The 24,365-nt window shown below is 46.9% G+C and overlaps 2 protein-coding genes across 2 annotated transcripts; both read right to left on the bottom strand.

Moving 5' to 3' along the window:
- Positions 1-755: 755 nt before the first annotated feature.
- On the bottom strand, positions 756-5,363 carry LOC143834342 (uncharacterized). The gene is made up of 4 exons (XM_077331077.1): positions 2,561-5,363; positions 1,921-2,004; positions 1,658-1,741; positions 756-1,378 (listed from the first exon to the last, which is right to left on the bottom strand). Exons 1-4 carry the CDS (start codon positions 3,180-3,182, stop codon positions 825-827), a joined length of 1,344 nt encoding a protein of 447 aa, XP_077187192.1. The 5' UTR covers positions 3,183-5,363; the 3' UTR covers positions 756-824.
- Positions 5,364-6,196: 833 nt separating this feature from the next.
- On the bottom strand, positions 6,197-23,769 carry LOC143834300 (cytochrome P450 2K4-like). The gene is made up of 11 exons (XM_077331012.1): positions 23,743-23,769; positions 23,367-23,427; positions 21,212-21,444; positions 18,781-18,943; positions 17,702-17,851; positions 15,998-16,158; positions 13,620-13,793; positions 12,767-12,908; positions 11,383-11,567; positions 9,696-9,837; positions 6,197-9,336 (listed from the first exon to the last, which is right to left on the bottom strand). The coding sequence occupies exons 2-11, from the start codon at positions 23,401-23,403 to the stop codon at positions 9,149-9,151; spliced, it is 1,575 nt and encodes a 524-aa protein (XP_077187127.1). The 5' UTR covers positions 23,404-23,427; positions 23,743-23,769; the 3' UTR covers positions 6,197-9,148.
- Between the last annotated feature and the right edge of the window lie 596 nt (positions 23,770-24,365).

The following is a 24,365-nucleotide window of genomic DNA, read 5'->3' as shown; positions in this document are numbered from 1 at the left end:
AAGGCTGCGTGCGATGGAGGCCAGAGTTACTTCCCTGGAGGCTCAAGTGGCAGAGCTGAAAGGGGAGATTGAGCAGCAAAGGCAACAGAGGGAGGCGGAAGAACGTAGGTTATGTTCCCCACTGCCCAACTCTTCTCACACTGTGGCTAAGGCCACTTAAAAGTGTATGCATGTAAACTAAAGAAATTTGAAAATATGTGTGGCACTAATGTGTACTTTTTCTCCCTCCCCACACAGTTAAGAAGAAGGAGGATGAGGACCTCTTCCGCCGCAAAGTCCGGGGGTCCGTGGGAAGGTTGAGCAGGAGAGTGAGGGAGATGGAAGGGGCTGGGCAGGGGAGCAGTGGGACCTGAGTTTTGTTTCCTGTTTGTGTTTTGGGGTAGGGGTTGGGGGGGGGGCTCCAAGTTTCATTCCCTAATGTTTTTCCCCTGTTAAATGTATAGTTTTGTTAAAAAAAATAGGTTTTCCAGGGGGGTGGGGGGTGGTGGTGCTGGTGGGGCTCCAAGTTTCATTCCCTAATGTTTTTCCCCTGTTAAAATGTTTTTTAAAATAAAATGTTATTGCAAATTTTATAACAAGACTCCAGTGTGACTTCTTAAACTCGCACATATTTAACCCCACACCACACTCCTAAAACTCCTTGAACTAACACCCCTCCAACCTCCAACCCACACAGCAGTACCACAATATAGACAATCACTAGAGAGGCCGCTTTCGGCCTTGCAGATTCTACAGTAGGGTACACAGAGACAGAGTCAAAAATATAAACTTTATTCAACAAACAACAAAACACAGATAACATGAAATAGAAAAAGTGGGCAAAACTAGGAGGGGGAGTACTTGTCTGCTGGTTTTATTTTCCTCTTTCCGAGAATAGTCCTCCTTCGTGTTTGGGTGGAGGCATTCTGAGAGGGAGTCGGTGGGGTGGGTGCTGGAAGTGGTGGTGTTGGTGTGGGTGGTGGTGGGGGTGGTGGTGTGGGTGGTGGTGGGGGTGGTGGTGGGGGTGGTGGTGGGGGGGCGGGGGCGATTTGTGGAGGGTAGGCCCTTTCCATGACCACTACAGCCCTCTCCATGAGTCTCCTTATCAGTCGCACCTCCTCCACGCCTTCGCGTAGGATTTGGTTTGTCTCTCTAAGGACTGCCCTCAATTTTCTCCCCTCCTGGGCAATGAGTGTGAGCATGGCTTGGTCAGCGGCAGCGGCACGCCGTGACTCCTCATAGCAGTGCTCAAGGAGCCTCTCTCCCACGCTTGTCAAGACGGAGACGCGCCTCAGCCTGCCGCGTTCCCTCGTAAGCCTCTCCTCTGCTGGGAGCGCACCTCTAGGTGGTAGGCTGCCTGGAGCCAGGGGTGGTTCCTCCTCCTCATCTGAAAGAACCTCTGTTGGCAAAAAATGAGAAACAAAACTGTTAGTGACATCAATAAAGTCAAAACACACCATGGTGGACATGGTGTTCTTTTTTGTCCCCGTGTTTTCCTGCCAAGAATTTAAACAATCCCCGGCGAGCACATGGCTATTGTTTGTTTGCCCATGGTGTGCTTTTACTTTTGCCTACTTTCACAGCAGGACTCTCAACAATTAAAAGGGAGCACATGGTTAGTGCCTAGCGACATTGTCCTGCAGCTATGGCTCGAAAGGAACAGGTCATGCACGCTCACCATCTTGAATCTGTATCCGCCTGCGCCGTGCAGGAGGTCCAAGCAACCCAGGCTGTTCCTCCTCCTGTGTTCCGGGTATGAAATCTGCAAAAAAAGGAAAAAAAACAGATCTAGGACCAAAGGGTGGCAAAGCCAGCTTCAAAGGCTACACCAGCAACGCAGAGGGACTCTCTTCTTTCTCTTAGCAGTGCTGCTGCCCTGCACAAACAGAAAAGCACAAAGCAGTCAAAACAGCCCCCCCCCCTATTTTAACTAATACTTACCAATGTTAGTTGATGCCCCCGAATCACTATCCACGTCAGGTGCTGCTGGAGACTCGAGGGGCCCCGTCCCTGGCAACTGTGTCTCTGTGGACAAGAGCAGAAAATAGTGAAAAATGAGCAAGCATACACCATGAACCACAAAGCAAGCTCCCAAAGTAGTGAGCCAAAGTACTGCAGAAGGCCTATGGGCGAGGCATGCAGCAAATATTTTGGGGCTGTTGGTTAAACATGACCGTTTCAAATACTAACCACATCAAGCACTCCACAGCCAACCATCTTTTAAAATCTTTTAAAAATTAAAATTAAATTATAAAATTAAAACCGTTTCAAATAGTAAACACAGCAAGCACTCCACAGCCTACCATCTTTTAAAATCTTTTAAAAATTAAAATTAAATTATAAAATTAAAACCGTTTCAAATAGTAAACACAGCAAGCACTCCACAGCCTACCATCTTTTAAAATCTTTTAAAAATTAAAATTAAATTATAAAATTAAAACCGTTTCAAATAGTAAACACAGCAAGCACTCCACAGCCTACCATCTTATGCGTTGCAACGAACTGACGAGAAAACGATGGCCAAACGTCAGAACACACATTTGCTCAAAAGGAAATATAAAATAAAAATAAAATCACTTACCGGAGGCAAGGGGCGTTTGCTCAGGAGCCTCCTCTGGCTCCCCAGGAACGATGGCGATGAGGTCCAGCGTTACCGATTCCGCGGCTCGTTGCTGGACGGGGGGTGGAGGGCGAAAGCTGGACGAGGTGCCCTCGCCGGGATCCTCCTCAGCGGGTGGTTCCTCGACCGGGGCAGCCGGCTTCCGAACCACCTTAAGGCTCCGGCCGACGCGCTTCGGCCTGCCGGATCCTTCCCCGTCTCCGTACAGCTGGCGCTGCTCCTCGAAGTAGGGGCAGGTAACCTTCTCGTTGCCGGAACCCTTATTATGGTTCACGGCACGCATATACTCTGCCCTCATTGTCTTGGTCTTCGACCGGCATTCAAGGCCGGTCCTGTTGTGGCCCAGGGCGCGCATCTTAATGGCCACTTGTTCGAATACCTCCCTATTCCTGTGGGAGGACTGGAACGCGTCCTGGATTTTCTCCTCCGAGAAAATCCCGATCAGGTCCCTGATCTCCGCGTCCCTCCAAGTTGGGCCACGGCCGGTTGCAGGGACGGACGAGGCTTGAGAAGACGATTCCATGTTGCTTTCGCTGGTAGCTGAGCAAAATGGTGGTGGAAGGTGCAGGGTGCAACGGATCATATACCTTCCCGCACACAAAGACAAAGGGACTAGCCGGCTCCTGATTGGTAGAGGGCAGTAGGGGACACGCGCATTGGCCACATTAGGTCACATGTCACGTTCAAAACTCCTCGCGCGGGAACAGGATCTGCTCCTAATGGCCAGATTGGCGCCCTTGTTGTTTGACTTAACGCATGCGCTGATTCGTTTACACGAGAGAAGAGCAGTTTGAACATGCAGCGGGAGCCATTTTAGGAAAATGTCCGCCATTACACAAACGCATGCCGGTGTTCAACCGAGAGCAAGTGCGGCAGTACTCGGCAGTTCCCCAATAATATTCACCAGCCACAGCATAAATCAACCAAACATGACATGTTACTGGCGTACGTTCGTTGGCACGCTCAGAGGAATGTTTTTTAAAATGAACGGGGGACGGCGACTCCGCTTGCCGGAGGTATAGCTGCCAATGGAAGGGGTTGTCCGCACCCAAGCACAAGCACGCACCGGGAACCACACAAAGACCCACTACACATAAGCCGCCCCTCATGATATCACCACGAATCATGTCTATTGAACCCCTCTAAGCTAAGCAGGAGACTGCGAGCGGCGACCGTTCGTTGGCACGCTCAGAGGAAAATTTTTTAAAATGAACGGGGGACGGCAACTCCGCTTGCCGGAGGTCTAGCCGCCAATGGAAGGGGTTGTCCGCACCCAAGCACAAGCACGCACCGGGAACCACACAAAGACCCACTACACATAAGCCGCCCCTCATGATATCACCACGAATCATGTCTATTGAACCCCTCTAAGCTAAGCAGGAGACTGCGAGCGGCGAATGTTCGTTGGCACGCTCAGAGGAGAATTTTTTAAAATGCTCCCTGTACGTTGACTCCGCTAGGACTGGCCGATGGTAGACGGGGTTTTAAGCTTTGGCCAAATTTAGGGAACGTGACGGTGTGTGCCACTGTGCTTGTGAAAAACTCTTGTGGTGTCCGGGCAGAATTTCCTAAAGTGATCGTGCTTGAAAGCCAGTCGCTGTCCCGTTGCCTCGTAGATCCCCGCTCGCTCGGAGAAAAAAAAAATGGCGAACAGTTCGCCGGAAGTTTCGAGGACAGGCTCGGGAGGAGGGACTTTGAAGAACCCGCAACAATGGTAACGCACAGGTCTTTAGCGCTACTGTTGCAGATTGGTTGCAGGAGTGTATCGCTATCCGGAGGGTGAATCCAGTTTTCTGGATTCCCCTAAAAGCGCTACAACGAAGCGCTTTTGGCGGGTCGGTTTCAGGATTGTTGCAGATCGTTAACGACGTCGTGCGTTATGGCAAATTAGTAGCGTTTTCAATCAGCAACCATTGTGCTATTTTTAAGCCGTGGGAAATGCCCCCAAGTGTTAAACTCCACAAGTTCCCATTTCTCTTGCTTCCAGGGCTCCTACAAGGGGTTTAGGCTGCCAACCACCATGTGGTAGCTGGAGATCTCCTGGGAGTACAACTGCTCTACAGGTGAAAGGGATTATCTCTACTGGAAAAAAATGGACACTCAAGAAGGTGGGCTCTACAGCATTTTATGCCATAGGAACGCCTCCCCTTCCCAAGCCAGGTTCCCCTCTGGCTCCACCCACAAAATCTCCTGGTATTTCCCCACCTGGAACGAGCAACAGTAGGTAGAATAGAGGCAGGATTACAAAATTGTGCTGGCCCCAGCCCACCAGTAGCTGGCTCTCAGGTTCTGGGTACCAAGCAGGTCCCCTACTGTCTGCAGGAGGGAGAAAGCAGACCCAAAAAGAAGTCCATCCACTTCTTCAGAAGCAGCTAAGTCCTCAAGCAAACCAACACAAACCTAGCACACAAGCTTGTTTCCTTATCAAGAAAACTAGAAGTCTCAGGTCCCTAGAGGCATTGGAAGGTGAGGAGGGAGAAAAATGAGGGTAGAGGTGGGAGGTTAAAATACCAAACCCAGAACTGGACTGGAGTAGAACAAAGCAAGTCAGAAAGGAATATCAGGGTGTTAGAGGGTAGATATGTGAATAGTGTGGGTGCCAGGGATAGACGGATAGGGTTTTAAGAAGGAGCAGAACTCAGAGATGCTAGTCCCCAGGTGAGACCTGGGGATTCCTTGGAATTACGGCTAATCTCCAGACTAAAGAGATCCATTTTCCTGGAGAAAATGGCTGCTTTGGAGGATGGACTCCATAGTATTTTACTCGAGGTCCTTCCCCACCCCAAATCCCACCACACTCCCAAAGTCTTCAGATATTTCCCAACCCAGTTCTGACTCCATAGCTTTATACTCCACTGAGGTGGTTTCCCACCCCAAATCCTGCCCACTCCTGGCTCCTCCCAAAAAGTGTCCAGGTATTTCCCAACCCTGAGCTGGCAACCCTACCCTGGAATGATATCTCATCTCCAAGTGACAGAGATAACTTTGCCTGGAGAAAACGGCTGCTTTGGAGGGTAGACTCCATAGCATTATACTCCATTGAGGCCTCAATTCCTGCACACTCCTGGATCCAACCCCCAAATTCTCCAACCCTAGCAGAACTTCTCATTCAGCTATGGAGGGATGGGTCAGTGTCAACAAATGCACCAACAAGGTCCAAGTGGGATTCAAAACTTTTTCTTTTTTGGTTTTTCTCTTATGCCAGCTTGGTGTAGTGATTAAAGATCAGTGGCCTCTAATCCGGCAAGCTGGGTTTGATTCCCTACCCCTCCTCCTTCTCCACATGCACCCAGCTGGTTGACCTTCAGCCAGACACAATCCTGTTAGAGCTGTTCTCACAGAACAGTCCTGTCAGAGCTCTCTCAGCCCCATCTGCCTCTCCAGGTGTCTGTCATAGGGAGAAGGGAAGGCAATTGTAAGCCTCTTTGAGACTGTTTTGGTTTGTGAGAAGTGTGGTATAAAAACCAACTTTTCTTTGTTTATGTGCTTTGATTGAATTATTGTATAGTTTTAAATGGTTCTGACTGTCCTAACAAGGACTTAATGCGTTTCAACCTGAACAGGTCTACCTCAGAGGTCAATATTAAGCACACAGTATTGTTTTTAAAACACAGACATAATGTTTTAATATCATTTTTCAATCACCAGGGTGATAAACCAACATCTATGCTCAAGTGAAGGTCCCTTGCATGGCCACTGGATGTTCTGATACAGATCAGGGGTTTTTCAAGGGCTGCCTATTGGGATTTTATGGCAAAAATATTGAGGTTGATACTGGGATTTTGATATCTATCAATATCTTAGCTGAGGAAAAATAAAATATGAAATCTTATTTGTGGAAGCTGGTCAATTTACGCTAATCTCCCAGTCAGAGTTTGTTCAGCAGAGTTAGAAAATTGCACATAAAAGTTGCCAGGTGATAACAGCAGGTTCTTAGTTATTTTCTAATTTCAAATAATAAGGCACATCATCTTCTGTAATAAGCCTGAGTATGTTTACTCACATAGTAGAGAACAGTCAAACTCCCCTCCTGCTCCTGCATTAGTTTTCTTTTGAAGGGTTAGTGGGACGCAGTCTGCCATGGTCTTTTAAATGTTTTTTTAGGAGTATATGGAGGTATGTCCAATATAGTTTTAATGGGGTTTTTAATATGGACAAACTGTAACCCGCTGCGAGCCAGTCATGGGAGTGGCAGGCAATAAGTCCAAATAATAAACAAATAAACAAATAAACAAACAAACACAATCTTTAGCGGTAACTTTTTCTCTGAGGTAAAATCTGGTCTTAAGATAAACACTTCCTTTTTCTTTCCTTGTTCACATAAAGTTAGAACGTTAGAAATCAGAGTCCAGTAGCACCTTTAAGACCAACAAAGATTTATTCAAGGCGTGAGCTTTCCAGTGCAAGCACCCTTCGTCAGACTATGATCTTCTTACATGACAGGGAATATATATATAGTCTGACAAAGGGTGCCTGCACTCAAAAGCTCACGCCTTGAATAAATCCTTGTTGGTCTGAAAGGTGCTACTGGACTCTGATTTTATCGGGCTACTTCAGACCAACACGGCTACTCATTTGAATCTATGGTTAGAACATTGTTTCATTTGATATTCACAATACAAACATAGTGATTTCTTTACATTTTCTGACAGAAAAACCTGAACATTAACACATCTCTCACTAACAACCAACTGTCAAAATCTAACTGTCAAAATGGAACACTCCCATCATGCATCACTCCAGTCTCAGAGGGGGCAGGCAAGGATGCAAAGCAAGAATTCCAACACAGCTTTCAGTAACCTTCTCTGGTTTTGAACAAAACCTGATGTGTGTTCTTGTGTGCCAAGCACGTTTTTTTTTTCATTCTGTGGCCCTCTTCAAATGTGCCAGGGGCCCCCAGGGAGCCATATGGGCCTCCTTGAGAATGGCTGAATTGGATGATTGCCTTCCTTTCAATATTTAGAACTCTCCTTCCCAGTTAGTTCCCAAATGTTTTGTCATGAGGAAGTGGAACATTTTTTTCTGAATAGCTGAGAAAGTGATCTGTGAGGGAATGGACTGTCGACTTTTCTCATCATTGGCGGGGTGCGGGGAAGTCTTGGGGGGGGCCCTGTGAGTGCGTGCCTTCCCCGCGCCTCGCCAAACACACCCGGGGTGCGGGGAAGCCGCACACTCGCTGGTGGGGGGGGGGGCTTTCAAAGCCTGGTCTTACGAACGGGCTTTGAAGCTAGTACAACAATAACTTCCTAGGTGTGCATAAGTTTGCAGCCGAATCCTGACTTATGCAAATGGAATTCACTTGCAGTGAACCCTTCAAGCAGTAATGGGTTTAAACTTCAAGTACAACGATATAGGCTAGATATCAGGAAAAAAAATTCCACAGTCAGAGTAGTTCAGCAGTGGAATAGGCTGCCTAAGGAGGTGGTGAGCTCCCCCTCACTGGCAGTCTTCAAGCAAAGGTTGGAGACACACTTTTCTTGGATGCTTTAGGATGCTTAGGGCTGATCCTGCGTTGAGCAGGGGGTTGGACTAGATGGCCTGTATGGCCCCTTCCAACTCTATGATTCTGTGATTCTATGATTCTATGAGACCAATGGTCTGACTCAGGCACATCCATGTGTGTTCATGGGTGGCTAAGCAGGACTGTGATTTTGTCAGGTCCAAGTCATCCCCCCCCCAACAGTGACTGGGGAAAGATGTAACAATGACACACAAACAAAAGAGTATACCTAATTTCCAGGACAACTTTGTTCTGCTGACTCATTCAGTGAGCTGAGATCTTCTGTTAATATATTTATCAGACTATTAAAGCAATATGTCTGCTCAAACAGGTTCCATTAGAACAGGTTGAGCCAATCCGGTGGCCTTAGTGATATATGGAGCAATTTTTTCACATTGGTAATTTAATATATTTGTTTCCTGTTGTTCGTAAGTAGATGAAGGTAATTCCACTTGGTGGTTGTGTTGATTCAAAGACACCTTTAATGTGCTAATGCAAGAAAACCAGCAGACAGTATTGTTACTGGTTTTTCAATATCTGCTTTAGAATTTTTAATGCTATCTATAACTGTTTTATAACCTGATGTAACCTGCCCTGAGGGTCACGGGAAGGGTGGATTTGAAAAATAAAGATCAACATCATCATTATGTACATCGAGACAAACAAGACTCAAAGTCCAAATATCATGATAATGTTCAAATTTCAGCAGTGTCTCAGAGTTCATTTGGCCGATTGGCACATAAAGTACTAATGATCAAGGTGATGGGTTGGATCCAACTAGGTTTCCCACTGGTGATAAGGACGTCCATTGCGACTGCCCCAAAGTCTATGCTGGAGATCATGAGACCTCTATGGACAAAACCCACATAGAATTGAAACTGTAGCAAGAAAGAAAATCCAGAGCCAGACTGACTGGGAAAACTGGTTGGATCTAACCCTGTGAAGCTGAATCCTCTGAGGCCATTGCCATGAAAGGTCTTCACCAGGCAGGAAGCTGCAGAAAAGACTAAGGAAGCACATTGGAGAACTAAGCAAGACAGAGTTGAACCTTAAGAACGTGACAAAGCACAGCACTTGTAAGGCACTGGAGGCGCTGTTAACGCAACTAATGTTGCAAAGTCCAGGTCATCGTTAGACATTCCAGGGGCCTGCTGGAACGTGAATTTCTGGAGAAGGCTTGTAAAGAACAAGAAGAGCTCCATTTTAGCAAGGGTTTCTCCTGCACAAATTCTTCGACCTGTAATAATGGAGAAGGAAGTCCAGTTTAATGAATTTCTTGATAAGGCTTTATAAAGTAGGACTTAACGAGGATATTGGTTTCTTATCTCACTACAAATGCTAACTGCATTCAGCCCTTTCATCTGCATTGTCACTGAGAGGGAACACTGTGCAAGAATTATGAACTCCCAGTGAAACTTACCACAAGGTGCCCAAAAAGGGCCTAGAGGGAATTGTTGCAGTGCTAAATGAGAAGTGTAAACATTTTGGTTCTGCACAATGAGAAATGGCCAACTGTGATGGCATTCTTCCAAGCCAAGGTACTTAGGATTCAGACACCTCAGTCAGTAATTAAGCCCACCGATGTCTAGAAGATACCTGCAGAGAAAGGCATGAATGCATCTCTCTTTAGGAACTTTCCATCAGAATCCAGAAAGTGCTCCGGGTAGAATTTAAGTGGTTTCTCCCACTGAGTTTCATCTTGCAGCACAGAACCCAGTGATGGGATGATGTAAATTCCCTGCCAAGGCAAAGCAATGGGTTATTGAGGGGTGGAGATGAAGATTATTTTGGAAGCTAGACTTGTTGGGTCTGCACTAGAAAAGCTAAATTCAAGACCAAGAGCGCAACAGAGATAAACAAGAATTTCTCAATACAAGCTTTCAAGAGTCACTGGGCCCTTCGTGAAATCTGACAGAAGGAAATTTTAACTCTCCAAAGCTTATACCCCAAAAAATCTTGTTGCTTTCTAAGGAGTGACTGGACAGGAATGAAGAAAATTAATAAACCAGCCATGCTTTTAGCTAAGTAGATGACCCTTCAAAGAAACAAAATGGCAGACCCACATACTGAAGAAGGAGGATGGGTTTCATACCCCACTTCTTACTATCCAAAGGAGTCTCAACACAGCTTCCAATAGCCTTCCCTTCTTCTTCCCAGAACAGACATCCTTTGAGATAGGTGCGGCTGAGAGAGCTCTGAGAGAACTGTGACTTGTCCAAGCTCACTCAGCTGGCTCCATGTGGCACAGGACTGGGGAACTAAACCTGGCTTGCCAGATTAGAGGCCTCTGCTCTTAACCACTACACCAGGTATGGTTGACCTATATGTGAACTCAAGTGCAAGGAAAATGGGGTAAAGATTTGACTTAGATGAAGAACACTGAAAAGTCTTTAAGTATTTTGACATAAACTAACCACATCTGGCTGTGTTTATCTTTAAACCGCCCGTGGCGCCACGGGCGCCACGGACTAAATTCGGTAAGGCCTGCCGAGGCGGGATGTGTCCGTGATGAGGAAGGGTCCGGATTGGACCCTTCCTCACGACAGACAATCGGAGGGACCAATCGGCAGGCGCTTCGCGCCTGCCGATTGGTCCCTCCGATTCCCAGCTCCAGGAACTGCGAGCCGCGCGCAGCGTGGCTTGCAGTTCCTCCCGGCCTGATGCAGCGAAGCGCGGCTGCCGGGGGTTCCCTGCCTGGCGGGCTGGCGCAGCGAGAGGCGCAAAGCGCCTCTCGCCGCGTCAGCCCGCCGCCAACGATAGAAGCTCGCCGCCGCGGACCAGCCCGCCGCCGCCGCGGACCAGCCCGCCGCCGACCAGCCCACCACCGCCGCGGACCAGCCCGCCGCCGCCGCCGACCAGCCCGCCGCTGACTGAGGTTAGGACCTAGCGCCCGCTGCATTCCCCTGCAGCGGGCTTGATTACTAGTGTTCACATAATTTCAACCAAAAAGGCAACAAAGGAAGGAATCTTTATTCCTGTTGCCTGCCCTTACCGTGAGGCTCAGGGCAGGTAACATGAGTCAATGAATACAATTATAGATAACATTAAATGTTAAAATCATATTTTATGTTAAAAACACATTTCATTATCCTAACACAACTGCCAACTGAGTGCTCAGGAGGGTCAGATTTTTGAGTAGGTGGAATTAACTTTCACTTGGCTCTTCCACTAAAATCAATGGGATTTAGCTAACAATTCTGCAAAATATGTGCAAATAGGATTTTCTGATGACTCAATGAACAGCCATACCAGACTCAACTGAGCATTGAAGTAAAATGATCACCTTGGGAATGAAGTAGCCTTTAAGAGTGACATCCGCTGTGGTTGCGCGTGGCAAGCTTGAAGGGATTATGTTAGCAAACCTCTGAACCTCATGGATTACAGCATCTATGTATGGCATTTTTGCACGATGTTCTGTCCGTGGCTGAGCAGATCCCACTACCTGTGCAATTTCTTCTTGGACTTTTTCTGAGAAAAATAAAACATTTCTTTTCACAATAATAAACTTCACGGTTTCAATTGACTCCCTCAATTTGGGAAGATGGTGGGATACAAACCTTTCTATAAAAACATAATATATATATCTTCCTAATTACTGTTTTCACAACCAAAGTCATAAACTGCAAACCGCTGCACGCTGAACTGGAAGCATAAGATATACATCCTGAGCTACAATGTGATTTTGCTACAGCTACCAAAAATTTAGCTGCACTCAACATTACTCACTTGTCTTCATCTCTTTCTTAGTAAGTAAGAAGACTTAGCTTAAGTCAGCCTTTTGATGAGGCTTCAATGACCTCTGGAAGTGATGTCAGCTGGTTATGCCTCCCCGCCACGCCCACCCCCCAAAGTTACATGGAACCAGAAGTGATGTCATCATCCGGGTTAACAGGACTGAGGGAGGGAGAGACAGGATGCAGTTTAAGGCAGGAGTAGGTGTGCAGAATGGCGCAGAGTGGTAAGGCAGCAGACATACTGTCTGAAGCTCTGCCCATGAGGCTGGGAGTTCAATCCCAGCAGCCAGCTCAAGGTTGACTCAGCCTTCCATCCTTCCAAGGTCGGTAAAATGAGTACCCAGCTTGCTGTGGGGTAAACGGTAATGACTGGGGAAGGCACTGGCAAACCACCCCGTATTGAGTCTGCCATGAAAACACTAGAGGGTGTCACCCCAAGGGTCAGATGCTTGCACAGGGAATACCTTTACCTTTACCTAGGTGTGCAGGCTCCGCCCCCTCCCAGGTGCAGAAAGGAAGAGAACTTGGGAGGGGGGAGGGGAAGCAATGGAAGTGGCTGGTACCCTAGATTGTGGCCAAGTCCATCAAGTCAGCAGGGGAGATGCCAGGGACCCCCTCTAGATGTCCCGTTTCCTGCTGGGACGGGGACCCCTGGTTCGAAAGCCCTGGCTTAAGTAAAGGAAAAAATCAATGCACTTCTCAAACCTCAAATCTTTTCCCACAGCAACAATATCTTTTTTGAGGTGCACTGACCAGAACGGTACACCGTAGTCCCAATGAGGCTGCATCATGGATTTATACAAGAGCATTATGATGCTGGCTGATTTGTTTTCAATTCCCTTCTGATGCCACTCTGTTCCAAACCCCTACTGCATATAATAACCATCTGGAAATCTTAGCGGGTCAGGCTCAAGACAATGGAAAGCAACTGACTCTGGATTTCGGGGTACTTCATCATTAAAAGGAGGCCCCAGCGGAGTGTCGTCGAGGTGGTCTCTGTGCCAGCACCGAATAAGTTGGCCACCAGGGCCTTCAGGTTTTCGTTACGGAAAAAGCCATTCGTCTTGTTCTTCTCCTACAGGAATAAAAATGAAGTCGTGATTAAAATTAAATGATTACTTTGAACTGCAGAATATGATTGGGAAACAGCTGTGTACACGCCCCCTTGGTAGCACTGCTTGCAGTGAGGAAATGAGAGGGAGCCTCGAAAGGGGAAAGGAAAGAGCGGAGGAAGAGTACGAAATCAAAGGATGAAAAAGAGCTTCTTTCTATGCCCTGCTTTTCACTACCAGATGGAATCTCAAAGCAACTTACAAAGACCTACCCTTCCTCTCCCCGCAACAGACACCCTGTGAGGTAGGTGAGGCTGAGAGAGCTCTGAGAGGATTATGACTGGCCCAAGGTCACCCAACTGGATGCATGTGGAGGCCAAGTGGGGAATCAAACCCAGTTCTCTAGATTAGAGGCCACTGGTCTTAAGCACTACATCAAGCTGGCTCTCTACACCAAGCTGCTAGAAAGTAGCAGGAGTACAGGACACATGAGGTTTTCTCCTGGTGTTCCCCGTCACCCTTTTTACCTGTAAGTAACATGTGACCTATAACAACAGTTCTGGTCACATCTCAGCAACTGCTGAAAATAAGGAAATCCCTGCTGGTTTGATGGGATGTTTTTTCCCAAAGCTAGATGACTTGCCAATGAGCCATGTATTCACGTGCATACTGTATATTTGTGGAACATCTGAGCTTCACCTGCAGCCACTAATATCTTGAAAAGGTGGCGTTACCTCTTGCTGCCGGATAAGGAATGAATCGATCAAGCTTCTTTGGTCATTGGCATCCAGTTCCTTCAGGTGCTCTATGAAGGTGGCCTTTATGAAGGCGTAGAGCTCATCTCTGTTATTCAGAATTTTCTTATGAGCCCCCAAAAGCAAGCCCAGAGCAGGAAACATATTATACAGCTGGGGGAAATAAAGAATGAACAATATAATGATTAGCAACACTTCTCAAGCAACAAGGGGAATGTGTTTTTACTTCAATATTTTGGCTCATTGTTTCCAAGGTCAACAGTGACATAGAAAATTTCAACTGGGAGCTGTGTTCGGAAAAGGCTCCGGGACCCCGCAGACTGGTTGTGCTGATTCTGCACAAACTTTGTTTTTTTCTGTTGTGGATCCCACTGAATTCAGATCGACTGGAACTTGAGTCTTCCTTTATCCCCTCCCCCGCCCCTACCATTGAAACAGAAAGTGTTCTGCACATGGTTAAGGAAGCTCAGAAGGAGAAGAGGTGCCAATTGCAGCAAGAGTCACTTTTTTTCTTGAAGGGGTGGAGAGAGGACTGGAGATAGCAGAGGAGAGGAAAATAAAAAGAGGCAAATCTCTGCTGAGAGAAGTTAGGGCTTCTGGATCGCAGTCACTTTAAGACAAGCCTTGCAACCAGGAACAAGAAAATCTTTGGCCAATCAGGGAAGACTTCTTTGCTCTGAGGGACGGAGCACTGAATAATTTCGAAAAAAGCAAAAACTACACATTTACTCATGACGGTTTTTGAAATACCGAGGCTTATATCCACCCCAGGATATCATTGGGGGAAAGGTAAGGTCACCACAAATCAGTCATGCATGTTGCAGAGGGAAAATTTAAAGAGCCAAAAATCAAAATGGAAATCGAATTCAGTGTAGACGGCAGGGATTTAGTCAATCTGGGAGGGGGTAAAAATCCCCATGCAGACTACACGAAGGTCTGCCCACCACGGGAGGCTTCCTCACTGCCAGCTGTAGAAATGAATGAAACTCTTGAAGCAGAGATTCAGTAGCATTTTCAAGACCAACAAGATTCCTGAGAGTACAAGCTTTTGAGAATCCAAACTCCTTTTGTCAGGAGTTTCCATATCTGATGGAAAGTCAAGGCACAGTTCAAATTTATTCCAGACAAGAGGCCAAGGTGAATGGAATAGATCCCAAGGAAAACTAATCAAAGCTAAAGGAACAAGACAAGGATGTCCATTGTCACCACTGTTATTAAATTTGGTGTTAGAGACTCTGGCTAACAAAATAAGGGCAGATCCAAATATTTTTGGCCTACACCATGGAGAAGAATACATAATTAGAAGTAATGCAAATGACATAACCCTTCTAATAGAAAAATCTGTATTTTCTCTACCAAGGCTTCTAAATGTTTTAGAAGAGTTCGGAACAGTTTCTGTCTATAAAAGAAAAAGACAAGAATCATAGAATCATAGAGTTGGAAGGGACCTCCTGGATCATCTAGTCCAACTCCCTGCCCTATGCAGGACACTCGCAACCCTATCGCTCATCCACTGTCACCTGCCACCCCCTTGAACCTTCACAGAATCAGCCTCTCTGTCAGATGGCTACCCAGCCTCTGTTTAAAAATCTCCAAGGAAGGAAGGAAGGAAGGAAGGAAGGAAGGAAGGAAGGAAGGAAGGAAGGAAGGAAGGAAGGTAGGTAGGTAGGAAGGTAGGTACAGGGGGTGAGGCCAATGAATCCCTTCCCTCTGAGCACCAGAACTAGGATTGTGTCGTGGTTCGGTCCTTGGTGGCTTGGGAACCGGACCGAACCCCGCCATCAGAGGCGCCCGCGATCACGGAGGTAGGGCATGGTGATCATAGGCAAGCCGGCAGCTGGGCGCCCCACCCGATCGTTGAGGTGGCAATGGCCGCTAAAGAACCTCAATGTCCCCCTCCACCTTTTGACAAGGGCCCGGAGATGGCCCTTTGTTCCAGGAAAATGGGCCATCAGGAACCCCGGAAAACCTCGCATATGTGCATGAGTCATGATTGTATCAGCATGTTCCCTCCGCAAGTACTGGGTGGGGCAATACAGCCTAAGGAGGTGGGTTTTGTATAAAAGGGAGCTTCCACCTGGGTTTCGGTGGAAGCTCTTACTCCATACCAGCGGACTCCACGTTGCTGAAATAAAGCTTGTTCCTGTTGTATCGTTCACCAGGCCTGGCGTGACGTTTTCTTCAAAGGGGCACCCTGTTTTTTTCAGTTAGCAAGCGGGTCCCCGACAGATTGCCAACTCTAGGTTAAAACATACCTGGAGATTTGGGGTACAACCTTGGAGGGGAGGAGGATTTGGTTGGCAACCCTAAACAGGCCTGAAACTCTTCTCTAACAGGTGTTAAAATGGAAGAATCACCTGGACTGAAGGGCTGCCCAAAAGACGGACGTTTTCACTGATCAAGCTCAAGAGTCTTAGAAATGTGGGATCGTCGTATTCAAATCGTTTGGCGAGTAATATCGATACTATAATATTGGCCACGGCAGCATTCATGATTTCGGTGTTCTCAAATGGTTTTCCTATATGAATAAAGAAACCAGAGAGGGTTCAATTGGGAAAGAGCCTTTCTATTACCACTGTGATAGGATCAGGGGGTAGCTGTGGGGTCTGGAGCAGCAGAACAACTTTTGAATCCAGTGGCACCTTTAAGACAAATACTAATTCATGCCAGGTGTAAGCTTTCATGTGCCCAAGGATGGGTGCTGCACACACAAAAGCTTACACCAGGGGTAGTCAAACTGCGGCCCTCCAGATGTCTATGGACTACAATTCCCAGGAGCCCCTGCCAGCGAATGCTGGCAGGGGCTCCTGGGAATTGTAGTCCATGGACATCTGGAGGGCCGCAGTTTGACTACCCCTGGCTTACACCTTGAATAAAACAGAATTTTGTTCTATCACTGCCTTAGGATCCCAGCAAGAGCTGGCATTATGATCCTCCCCTTATTTCCCAGGCTGAATTTCGCAACATGCTTTCAGCACTGCGTCCAACGGAGGCATCCTCCCATCATGCTTTGCTCCCTTCCCCCTTTCTAGAAATGTATTCTTTGCAAAATGGTGCCTGCCTGCACTTTTGTTTTCATTGCGCCTCTTAATCCCACCATCCTGCACACTTGATCACCTCCCAACCAAAGTATCCCAAATGTTTTTTTTTAAGCCCTGGGTTATAACATTACAACTCTAATTTTTTTAAAAAAAACAGACTTGCAGTGTTACACAGCTGTGCGAGACTGTTTTTAAAAAAATTGAAAACCCCCTTTTTTGGGGAGGGGGAGGGAGGACGGCGATGAGGAAAGGGGCATTCCCAAACAACTCAGAACACTGGGGGCAGGGGAAAACTCAATAGCACACGTTTCCGCACTGGGCAGCCCCAAATTAGACCCAGTTAGACCCCGTTTTAAAAAATGAAAAACTGGTTTCCTTTAGATTCCTTTGCCATGGGGCAAGTGAGTGGGCAATTCAGGACTGCGCCCGAAGAAACCGATTTTAGTGCAGAAACGGACATAAAAGTCGACCCTTTAAAAATGCAAATCCGAACAATGTTCCTGGTGCGGAAACAGTCTGAATATCTCTCCACGCCACAGAAATATACACTTCTTGCTGTGACATACCTCTGAAGATGTCAGCCACAGATGCAGGTGAAATGTTAGTAGCAAAAAGTACCAGAAAACAGCCCGACAACCCGAGAAAACTGCAAAAACCAATTATTAATTAAAGTCCAAGATTTAAAAAACAAACCCAAAGCTAAAAAATATGGATAATTGGGTGTATTCACATAAACAGGAGTTTTCAGACTTAAAACATGCACTAAAAAAAAATAGGGATGAAAGATCAGCTCCTTAATTAGAAGCCTGGTAAACCGATATGTGTCCCGGTGGTAAAAGGGGGCTTAGCACAGGGAACCTTGGAAGTTGTACATGTGGAAGCCAGAGATATGTGACACTGTCAGAGATTCCCAAGAAACAGTTGCTAGAATTCCTTGGGGGGAAAGCCCTGACAATAAATCTTGAAAGACCAATTTGTTTTGCATTGGAGAGAGAGCATAAAAGATAAACCCCAGCTCACCTTCATAAGATTCAAACCTCTTTATCAAGAATCCACACTCCTCTATGATCCTGTCTTCAATGGTCTTCTTGCCCATTCCGTAGTCCCGTAAGGTGGTTAATGTGAACCGCCGCATCATTTTCCAGTTCTCACCGTGGGCAAAAGTAATGCCTGAATGAAAGTGAAAGCCAGATTTCCAGTTGGAAGGGCACGAAGGGGATTCGAATCCGCATCTTCCTGATACTACTCCTGCACTCCTCACCACTACACTGTACTAAGTGTGGTGTAGTGTATACTGAGTTTAGGCCAGGTCATTAGGCCTGTGGTTGAGACCAGGGCTGTCCCTCCATTCTTATTTCCAGTCTGGGCTAAAGAGGGATGGGAGTAAAAGGGTGAGGGGGTGGGGATGGGGGTTTTAGAATGTATTTTAGTATTAGATTTTAATTGGAATTTTTTTACTTTCGTGATATGTGACTTTATTGCTGTGAACCACCTCAAGCCCATATGGGGAGGGGCTGTATAAAAAAATTGTACTACTACTACTACTACTAGTAGTAGTAGTAGTAGTAGTAGTAGTAGTAGTAGTAGTAGTAGTAGTAGTAGTAGTAGTTCCTTGAATAAGATAGGTTGAACATTAGGACACTTGCTCCTTTATATAGTAAAAAGGGTTATGAGGTTTCAGTTTTGCTATTCTAAACTATATCCCATAATGCACTCTCTTTACTAACTAAAGAGCACAGAACTGTGTCCTCACAGAGGATTCTTGCCCAGTCCAGTGGTCCTGGCAAACTAACCATCACTACATCCACTGGCAGTAAATTCCACAGTTTAAGGACTCATCAAATAAATAACTATTTCCTTTTGTCTCTCCAGAATCCATCTACCAACAACTTCATTGGGTGTCCCTAAATTTTAATACCATGTCTACCCTAAACATAATTTTCTTGTATGGGATGGAGACGAGCTGATGGCTACAGATCTTCACAACAGATTGCGGAAATAAACCAATTACTCTTAAACTAAATCCCCTAGTCCTTTAGAACTTCCCATTGTTATGCTTCATATATAGAGTAGCCCCAATAGGAATGGAGGGACCTCACCATGACCCTCCACAAGTTCTTCAAATATTGGGACCAAGGGCCTCTCAGCAAAGGCCTCGGACTGGTTCACCAAAGCCTCCATTACGGTCTCATACCCTGTAAGCACTACCATTTTCTGGGATCCCAACTGAAGGCTGAACACAGGGCCGTACTGTTTGGATAACTGAAAAATAAACCAAGAAAACAAGTCAGAAACGTCATCCTGAGCCATTAGGCATAAACAGCCCCTCACAGAACCAAGAGAACAATTTGATACCCATCGTTTGACCAGTCTGGAATTCCTTTTGTCCAATAGTTTTGATTATTTTTGTACTGCCTCAAGTTGAATATTGACAGGGTTACCAAGAGGCCCAGAGAACAATGGTACATCCCTTTAATTAAGGAGGGCAGTCCCTAGGTAGGAATTGGGAATTCCCTGCTTTTACAGCTCATCTCCAGGCAACGAGTCCATGAAGACTGCAGGGATATAAATCAAATGAATAAATAACAAATTAATAACAGAGCAGTTCGCCTGGAGAAAATGGCTGCTTTGGAGGGTAGACCCCATAGCATAATACTCCGCTGGTGTCCGTCCTCATCCTAAATCCCACCCACTCTTGGCTCCACCCCCAAAATTTCCAGGTATTTCCCAACCCACAACTGCCAACTCTATATTGAATTGAGTTTTATGTACCCGGTGATGCTATTTACCTCCACATCATGAAAAGTTCCAACTGCCCATTTAAACACAGTATTTAAGGCAGTGGTCCCCAACCTTTTTGAGGCTGGGGACCGGCAGGGCAACTGCCCGCCCGCGCATGCCGCGCCCATGCGCCCTCGCCCACGCATTGAGCATGCACGTGCGCAATGCGCGGGCACGGCCCTGATTCCCTCTCCCCCCCCTCCCACAGTAAGAAGCTTCCCAGGCCGCAAGCTTGCGGCCTGGGAAGTTTTTTACTGTGGGGGGGGGTGGGGAGAGGGAGCCACGGCCCGGCGCCATGGCCTTCACAGCCTGGCACCGGGCTGCGGGTTGGGGACCACGGGTTGGGGGACCACTGATTTAAGGGACAGGACTAGGCATGTGCAATTCGGGCTGCCAAGGCTGAAAAACAGATTGCACCAAGGCACCCCAAAGTGCCAAATCCAATGGCCACACAGACCAAAAGCCGGCCCTCACAGGCGCTTTTCAGGACACTCTGAGGCACTTCGGGAGCAACCCTTAAAGGAACGGTTCCTCCTCTCCATCCCTCTGCCCCAGAGGAGGATGACACTGCCACCATGCCCGCGCCCTCTGCTCCCTCACCCCACACATAGCTCACCTGGAGGCCGGGCTCCACTCCAGCATGCAGAGGCTGTGGCTGGCGCGCCTTGAGGACCAGAGGGCCATTCTGTACCTGGTGCTATGCCTGGGCATGCCCTGTCCATGCTCATCCTGGTCTCTGACAGCCAGGTAAGAACTGCAGGCACCAGCGTTCTCCTCAGTTCCATGACCCTTCAATACGGTGCCCATTTATCCCGCATCTCGCAGGACAATCACACTTTTTGAAGAAATGTCCTGTGTCCCAGTCCTTTAAAAAAAAGTCCCACCAGGCTGTGGGCAGCCTCAAAAGCCGCCCCCCACACTGCCGGCAGGGCCAGGCCCCCAAAGAAGCACCCTGTGCCACCAGCCCCCTGCACAATGGGTTGCACCACAGGAGGAGGCCAGGTGAGGATGCCCGGCTGCAACCCCCTCGGCAACAACGGGGGGGGGCAGAAAGGGAATGGAGGGAGAGGAAAGAGGCTGCTCCCCCCCCCCGCTGCCGCCAAGCAGGAGTCGCCGCCACCGCCCCCCCCACACACACCGCCGCCACCACCGTGGACCTGAAGATGAGTCCCCCCTCCGCCGCCAGCGCACAGGAGACACCGCCAAATGGGTCATATGGGTTTAGATATGCAGATTTATTTATCAAGAGACATTGCCTCATGCTTGTGTACCAAGTCGACAAGATTAATAGGAAGAGAAGTTTTCTCCTTCCTCCCTTTGTTTGAGGAGATATCTGCTTTAAGCAGATAGTCAGATCTTGAATCGTTACCTGTTGGTCTGAAGCAGAACAGAATGAGAGTGCAGTGGCACCTTTGAGACCAACAGAATTCTTATTCAACCTATAAGCTTTGGTGTTCATGCACACCGTCTGCATCAGAAGGAGTGTATCTGACAAAGCATTTGTGGGTCTTAAAGGTGACGCTGGACTCAAACTTTGCTCCTCTGCCCCAACGGATCTCATAGCTCCCCCACATGAAAAACTCTATATTTGAGACAGAAACAGCAAAGAATGAAAGGAGCAAGAATAAAACAAATGTGTTATTTGACAAACTGTAGCCAGCCCTTGGGGGAAAGCCATTACAGTCGTCTTTGCCCAACAGAGATGATCAGTCTATGACTGTCACAGGAGTCACAGTGACACATGTTTACCTTGTACATGGTTATGTACGGCTTCTTCAGGTCCATGAGGTGGAGATTTCCAATAAGCGGGAGTGGCCTCGGTCCTGGGGGGACATTTTGGCTGCTGCCATTCCAGAAAGTGCCCGTTTTCCAAAGGAAGGTCATTGCAAGGACAAAGAGGAAAAATATGGAGAGAGGATCCATCCAATCCATTTCCTGCCGACCAGGAGTTTTCCGAAGTGAACAAGGAGAGCGTCTCTCAGCTAGAGAAGGTGGAATGAGTTAATTAAGTGCACAATAAACAATATAAATAGGTAATCAGACATCAACTGGGGTTTCTTGCTCTAGTTAATATGTTATCATCATCTTCTATCAGGATGCTTCTTGGTTCTCCTCCAATTTCTTTTGCCTTCCAGCCATCCAGATATGCTGTTTCTGGGGGAGGTGGCAACTAGTTCCTCAAATGAAAACTTTGCCAAACAGATTTAGACTCCTTTGACTTCTTTTGGAGGAGACCAAAGGTTGAGGATCAGCTGAACAGATTAGTCCAGTTAAATGATGCTCCTTGAAAGGTGGATTTTGTCACAAGTATCAGAACCTCATGAAAGGTTCTGCATTTTCTTCTCGCTTGTCAACGTACTGATTTATGTTCGTGATTTTATAGATGGATTTCTCTCATGTAGTGGGAAGTGTTTGCAGAAAGATATTTACAACCAGGGAAAGTTCAGCACAACAATTACACAAGCAGGTGTCTGGAAAATTCAAGAAGAAGAAGAAGAAGAAGAAGAAGAAGAAGAAGAAGAAGAAGAAGAAGAAGAAGAAGAAGAAGAAGAAGAAGAAGAAGAATCTCAAAGTTCAGGACCCCTCTCCTTCCTATCCCCCAGACCCATCATTCGGCTCTTGGTCAACCTGCTGAAATGATAATATAATAGAGTATAATTACTTCATTTTTATAGCCTACCCTTGGCTCAATATATATATAGGCTCAATGCTAATATATATTTAATTAGCAAAGGTTTGTAACCAATTTTAAGTTCTGTAATGAGCATGTTTCTTATGCTCATATAACTTGTATATTTTCATTGTGCTTTTTTTTGGAAAACAGATGAGTCATTGCTACTCTCCGCCTGTGTCTGCAACTAAATGTTTTGGACTAATTTCAAGGTAATCATTAAGACTTTGTACTAAGAACAGAAGATAAGAGAAGCTGTGTGCGTTCAGGCTAATGACCCGTCCAGTCCAACACCCTGTGCCACACAGTGACCCAAAAATAGGTGCCATCACAAAGTCCACTGGTGGGGACAGGAGTCCCCTCACTGCTCCCCCCCCCACCCAAGCACCAGGAATACAAAGCATCCCTGCCTCAGACATGGTGTTCCTTCTATATCTTGAGAGCCAGCGTGGTGCTGTGGTTGAGAGCAGTGGACTCTAATCTGGAGATTTAATTGTTCCCCCCTCCTCCACAGGCAGCCAACTGGGTGACTCTGGGCTAGTCGCAGTTCCCTGAGAACTGTTCTCATAGAGCAGTTCTATTAGAGCTCTCTAAGCCCCACCTACATCACAGAGTGTCTGTTGTGAGAAGAGGAGATGGAAGGCGATTGTAAGCTGCTTTGCGACTCCTGGTAGAGAAAAATGGCATGTTAAAAACAACTTTTCTTTCATTTTCCTCTGTTGGGATTTTTTATTTACTTCAGTTGGCTTTACCTGGGGGGGCTATGCTGTGTGTTGATCTATCTTCTGTTCACTGACTTGCTCTTCTCGCGATGTGTGAACAGGAATGTTTTACCCCATGTGGGGTTTTCTGCCGTGGTTGGGTAGAGAAGCCTGAATCACCTCAGCATCTGTATGCACGTTTGCATGCATACGTTCTAGAAATTGCCAGTTTGGAGGACAGGGCTGGGAATGAGTTTAAGCCAGATCAATACCAAAGTGCTTGTCTCTCTGACCCAGTAAATAACTGATCAGTCTTAAAAGGTTTAAATATTAACCCAACATAAATTGGAATTTGTTCTCACGACTAATAGTAAACTTCTCAGGTTTTGAGTGTTTGTTCCTTCCTTTGCCCTTTGTCCACATGTTAACTGCGTCTGCTGTACTGAGATTGGATGGAAAGCAGAAGTAAGGGCATTTCTGCACATCTCTAACAATAGCGCTAAATATTATCGCGCCTCCGGCCATTCCTCACCTTCTTGCTGTCTCGCTGCAGTCTGCCACCTTTTCATACTTCTTCCCCTCCACAAGCGCTGCTGGAAATGGTGGGAGAGAAAAACACAGTGTATACGCGACTCTCTTCTGCCTGTCAATCAAGCCAGGCAGCCAATCCCTTCCTCCGTTAACTAAAATGGGAATTTTGGCTTTTCCACCTTTTCCAGGACAAAGCGAGGGCGGGACATTGGAGGCGGAGATAGCGCTTCTTCACCTCCATACATTTCTTTGGCTGGTGGCCTGCTGGTTGCTCTCTTGTACCTTGTGCTTCTTAGGTTGGGGACTCCACTAGGCAATTCCGCACATCAAAAAGAATAGCGTCATGCCAGCAAAAGTGCCCCCCTGCCATTTCTGACCTTCTTGCTCTGCCGCTTTCTTCTCCTGCTTTCTTCCGCTTCCTGGCACACCACACCGCTGATTAAAATGGCGGAGGGGAAGAACAGGCTATACACACGACTCTCCCCCCACTTGTCAATCATGGCAGGCAGGCAGCCAATAACCTTTCCCTCTGTTTTAAAGGGTCAATGATTAATTTTTTGTGAAACTTCTCCATTGCAATGACTATGCATCTAATCACAGATGCTTAGTACTTATTTTAATGCCGCCCCACAGCCTTGAAGCTCAAAAACAGCAATTGTTTTCACAATTTCTGGGTGGGGGGGCTGAGAGACATGCTCTGCGTATTAACTGGTGGGGAAAATATTTCTTGGCTATGCCTGGCCATAGCAATGCATATACATTGCTCCAGGCTCTTTGCTAAAAAAAAAAAATGTTAAGCCCCGTTTGGGCAAAAGGGAGAGGGAGGGGGCTTGAGGGCGGGCACTGAAAATGGAGATTGCAATACTTTGCCCACGTTGGTTACGCACATGTCCTTGACGTGTGGCTTGCTGCTTGTTCTCCTCCCACTAGCGCTAGATGGTTGGGTGAATCTACTTTTTGGGATTCCCCAACTATTGCTTTAAAATGGAGGATTTAGCTG

This window comes from Paroedura picta, chromosome 3 (genome assembly GCF_049243985.1).
Source record: "Paroedura picta isolate Pp20150507F chromosome 3, Ppicta_v3.0, whole genome shotgun sequence".
NCBI lineage: Eukaryota > Metazoa > Chordata > Lepidosauria > Squamata > Gekkonidae > Paroedura > Paroedura picta.
This window is presented reverse-complemented; position numbering and strand designations above follow the sequence as displayed.

Coding starts and splice junctions, on each gene's coding strand:
- LOC143834342 (XM_077331077.1), bottom strand. CDS start 3,182: ATGATCCGTTGCACCCTGCACCTTCCACCACCATTTTGCTCAGCTACC. Junction 1,742..1,920: donor GGGGGCATCAACTAACATTG/GTAAGTATTAGT, acceptor CTTTTTTTGCAG/ATTTCATACCCGGAACACAG. Junction 1,379..1,657: donor GCGGATACAGATTCAAGATG/GTGAGCGTGCAT, acceptor TTTTGCCAACAG/AGGTTCTTTCAGATGAGGAG.
- LOC143834300 (XM_077331012.1), bottom strand. CDS start 23,403: ATGAAAAGGTGGCAGACTGCAGCGAGACAGCAAGAAG. Junction 18,944..21,211: donor CGTACATAACCATGTACAAG/GTAAACATGTGT, acceptor TTTATTTTTCAG/TTATCCAAACAGTACGGCCC. Junction 9,838..11,382: donor AAGGCTACTTCATTCCCAAG/GTGATCATTTTA, acceptor TTGCCTTGGCAG/GGAATTTACATCATCCCATC.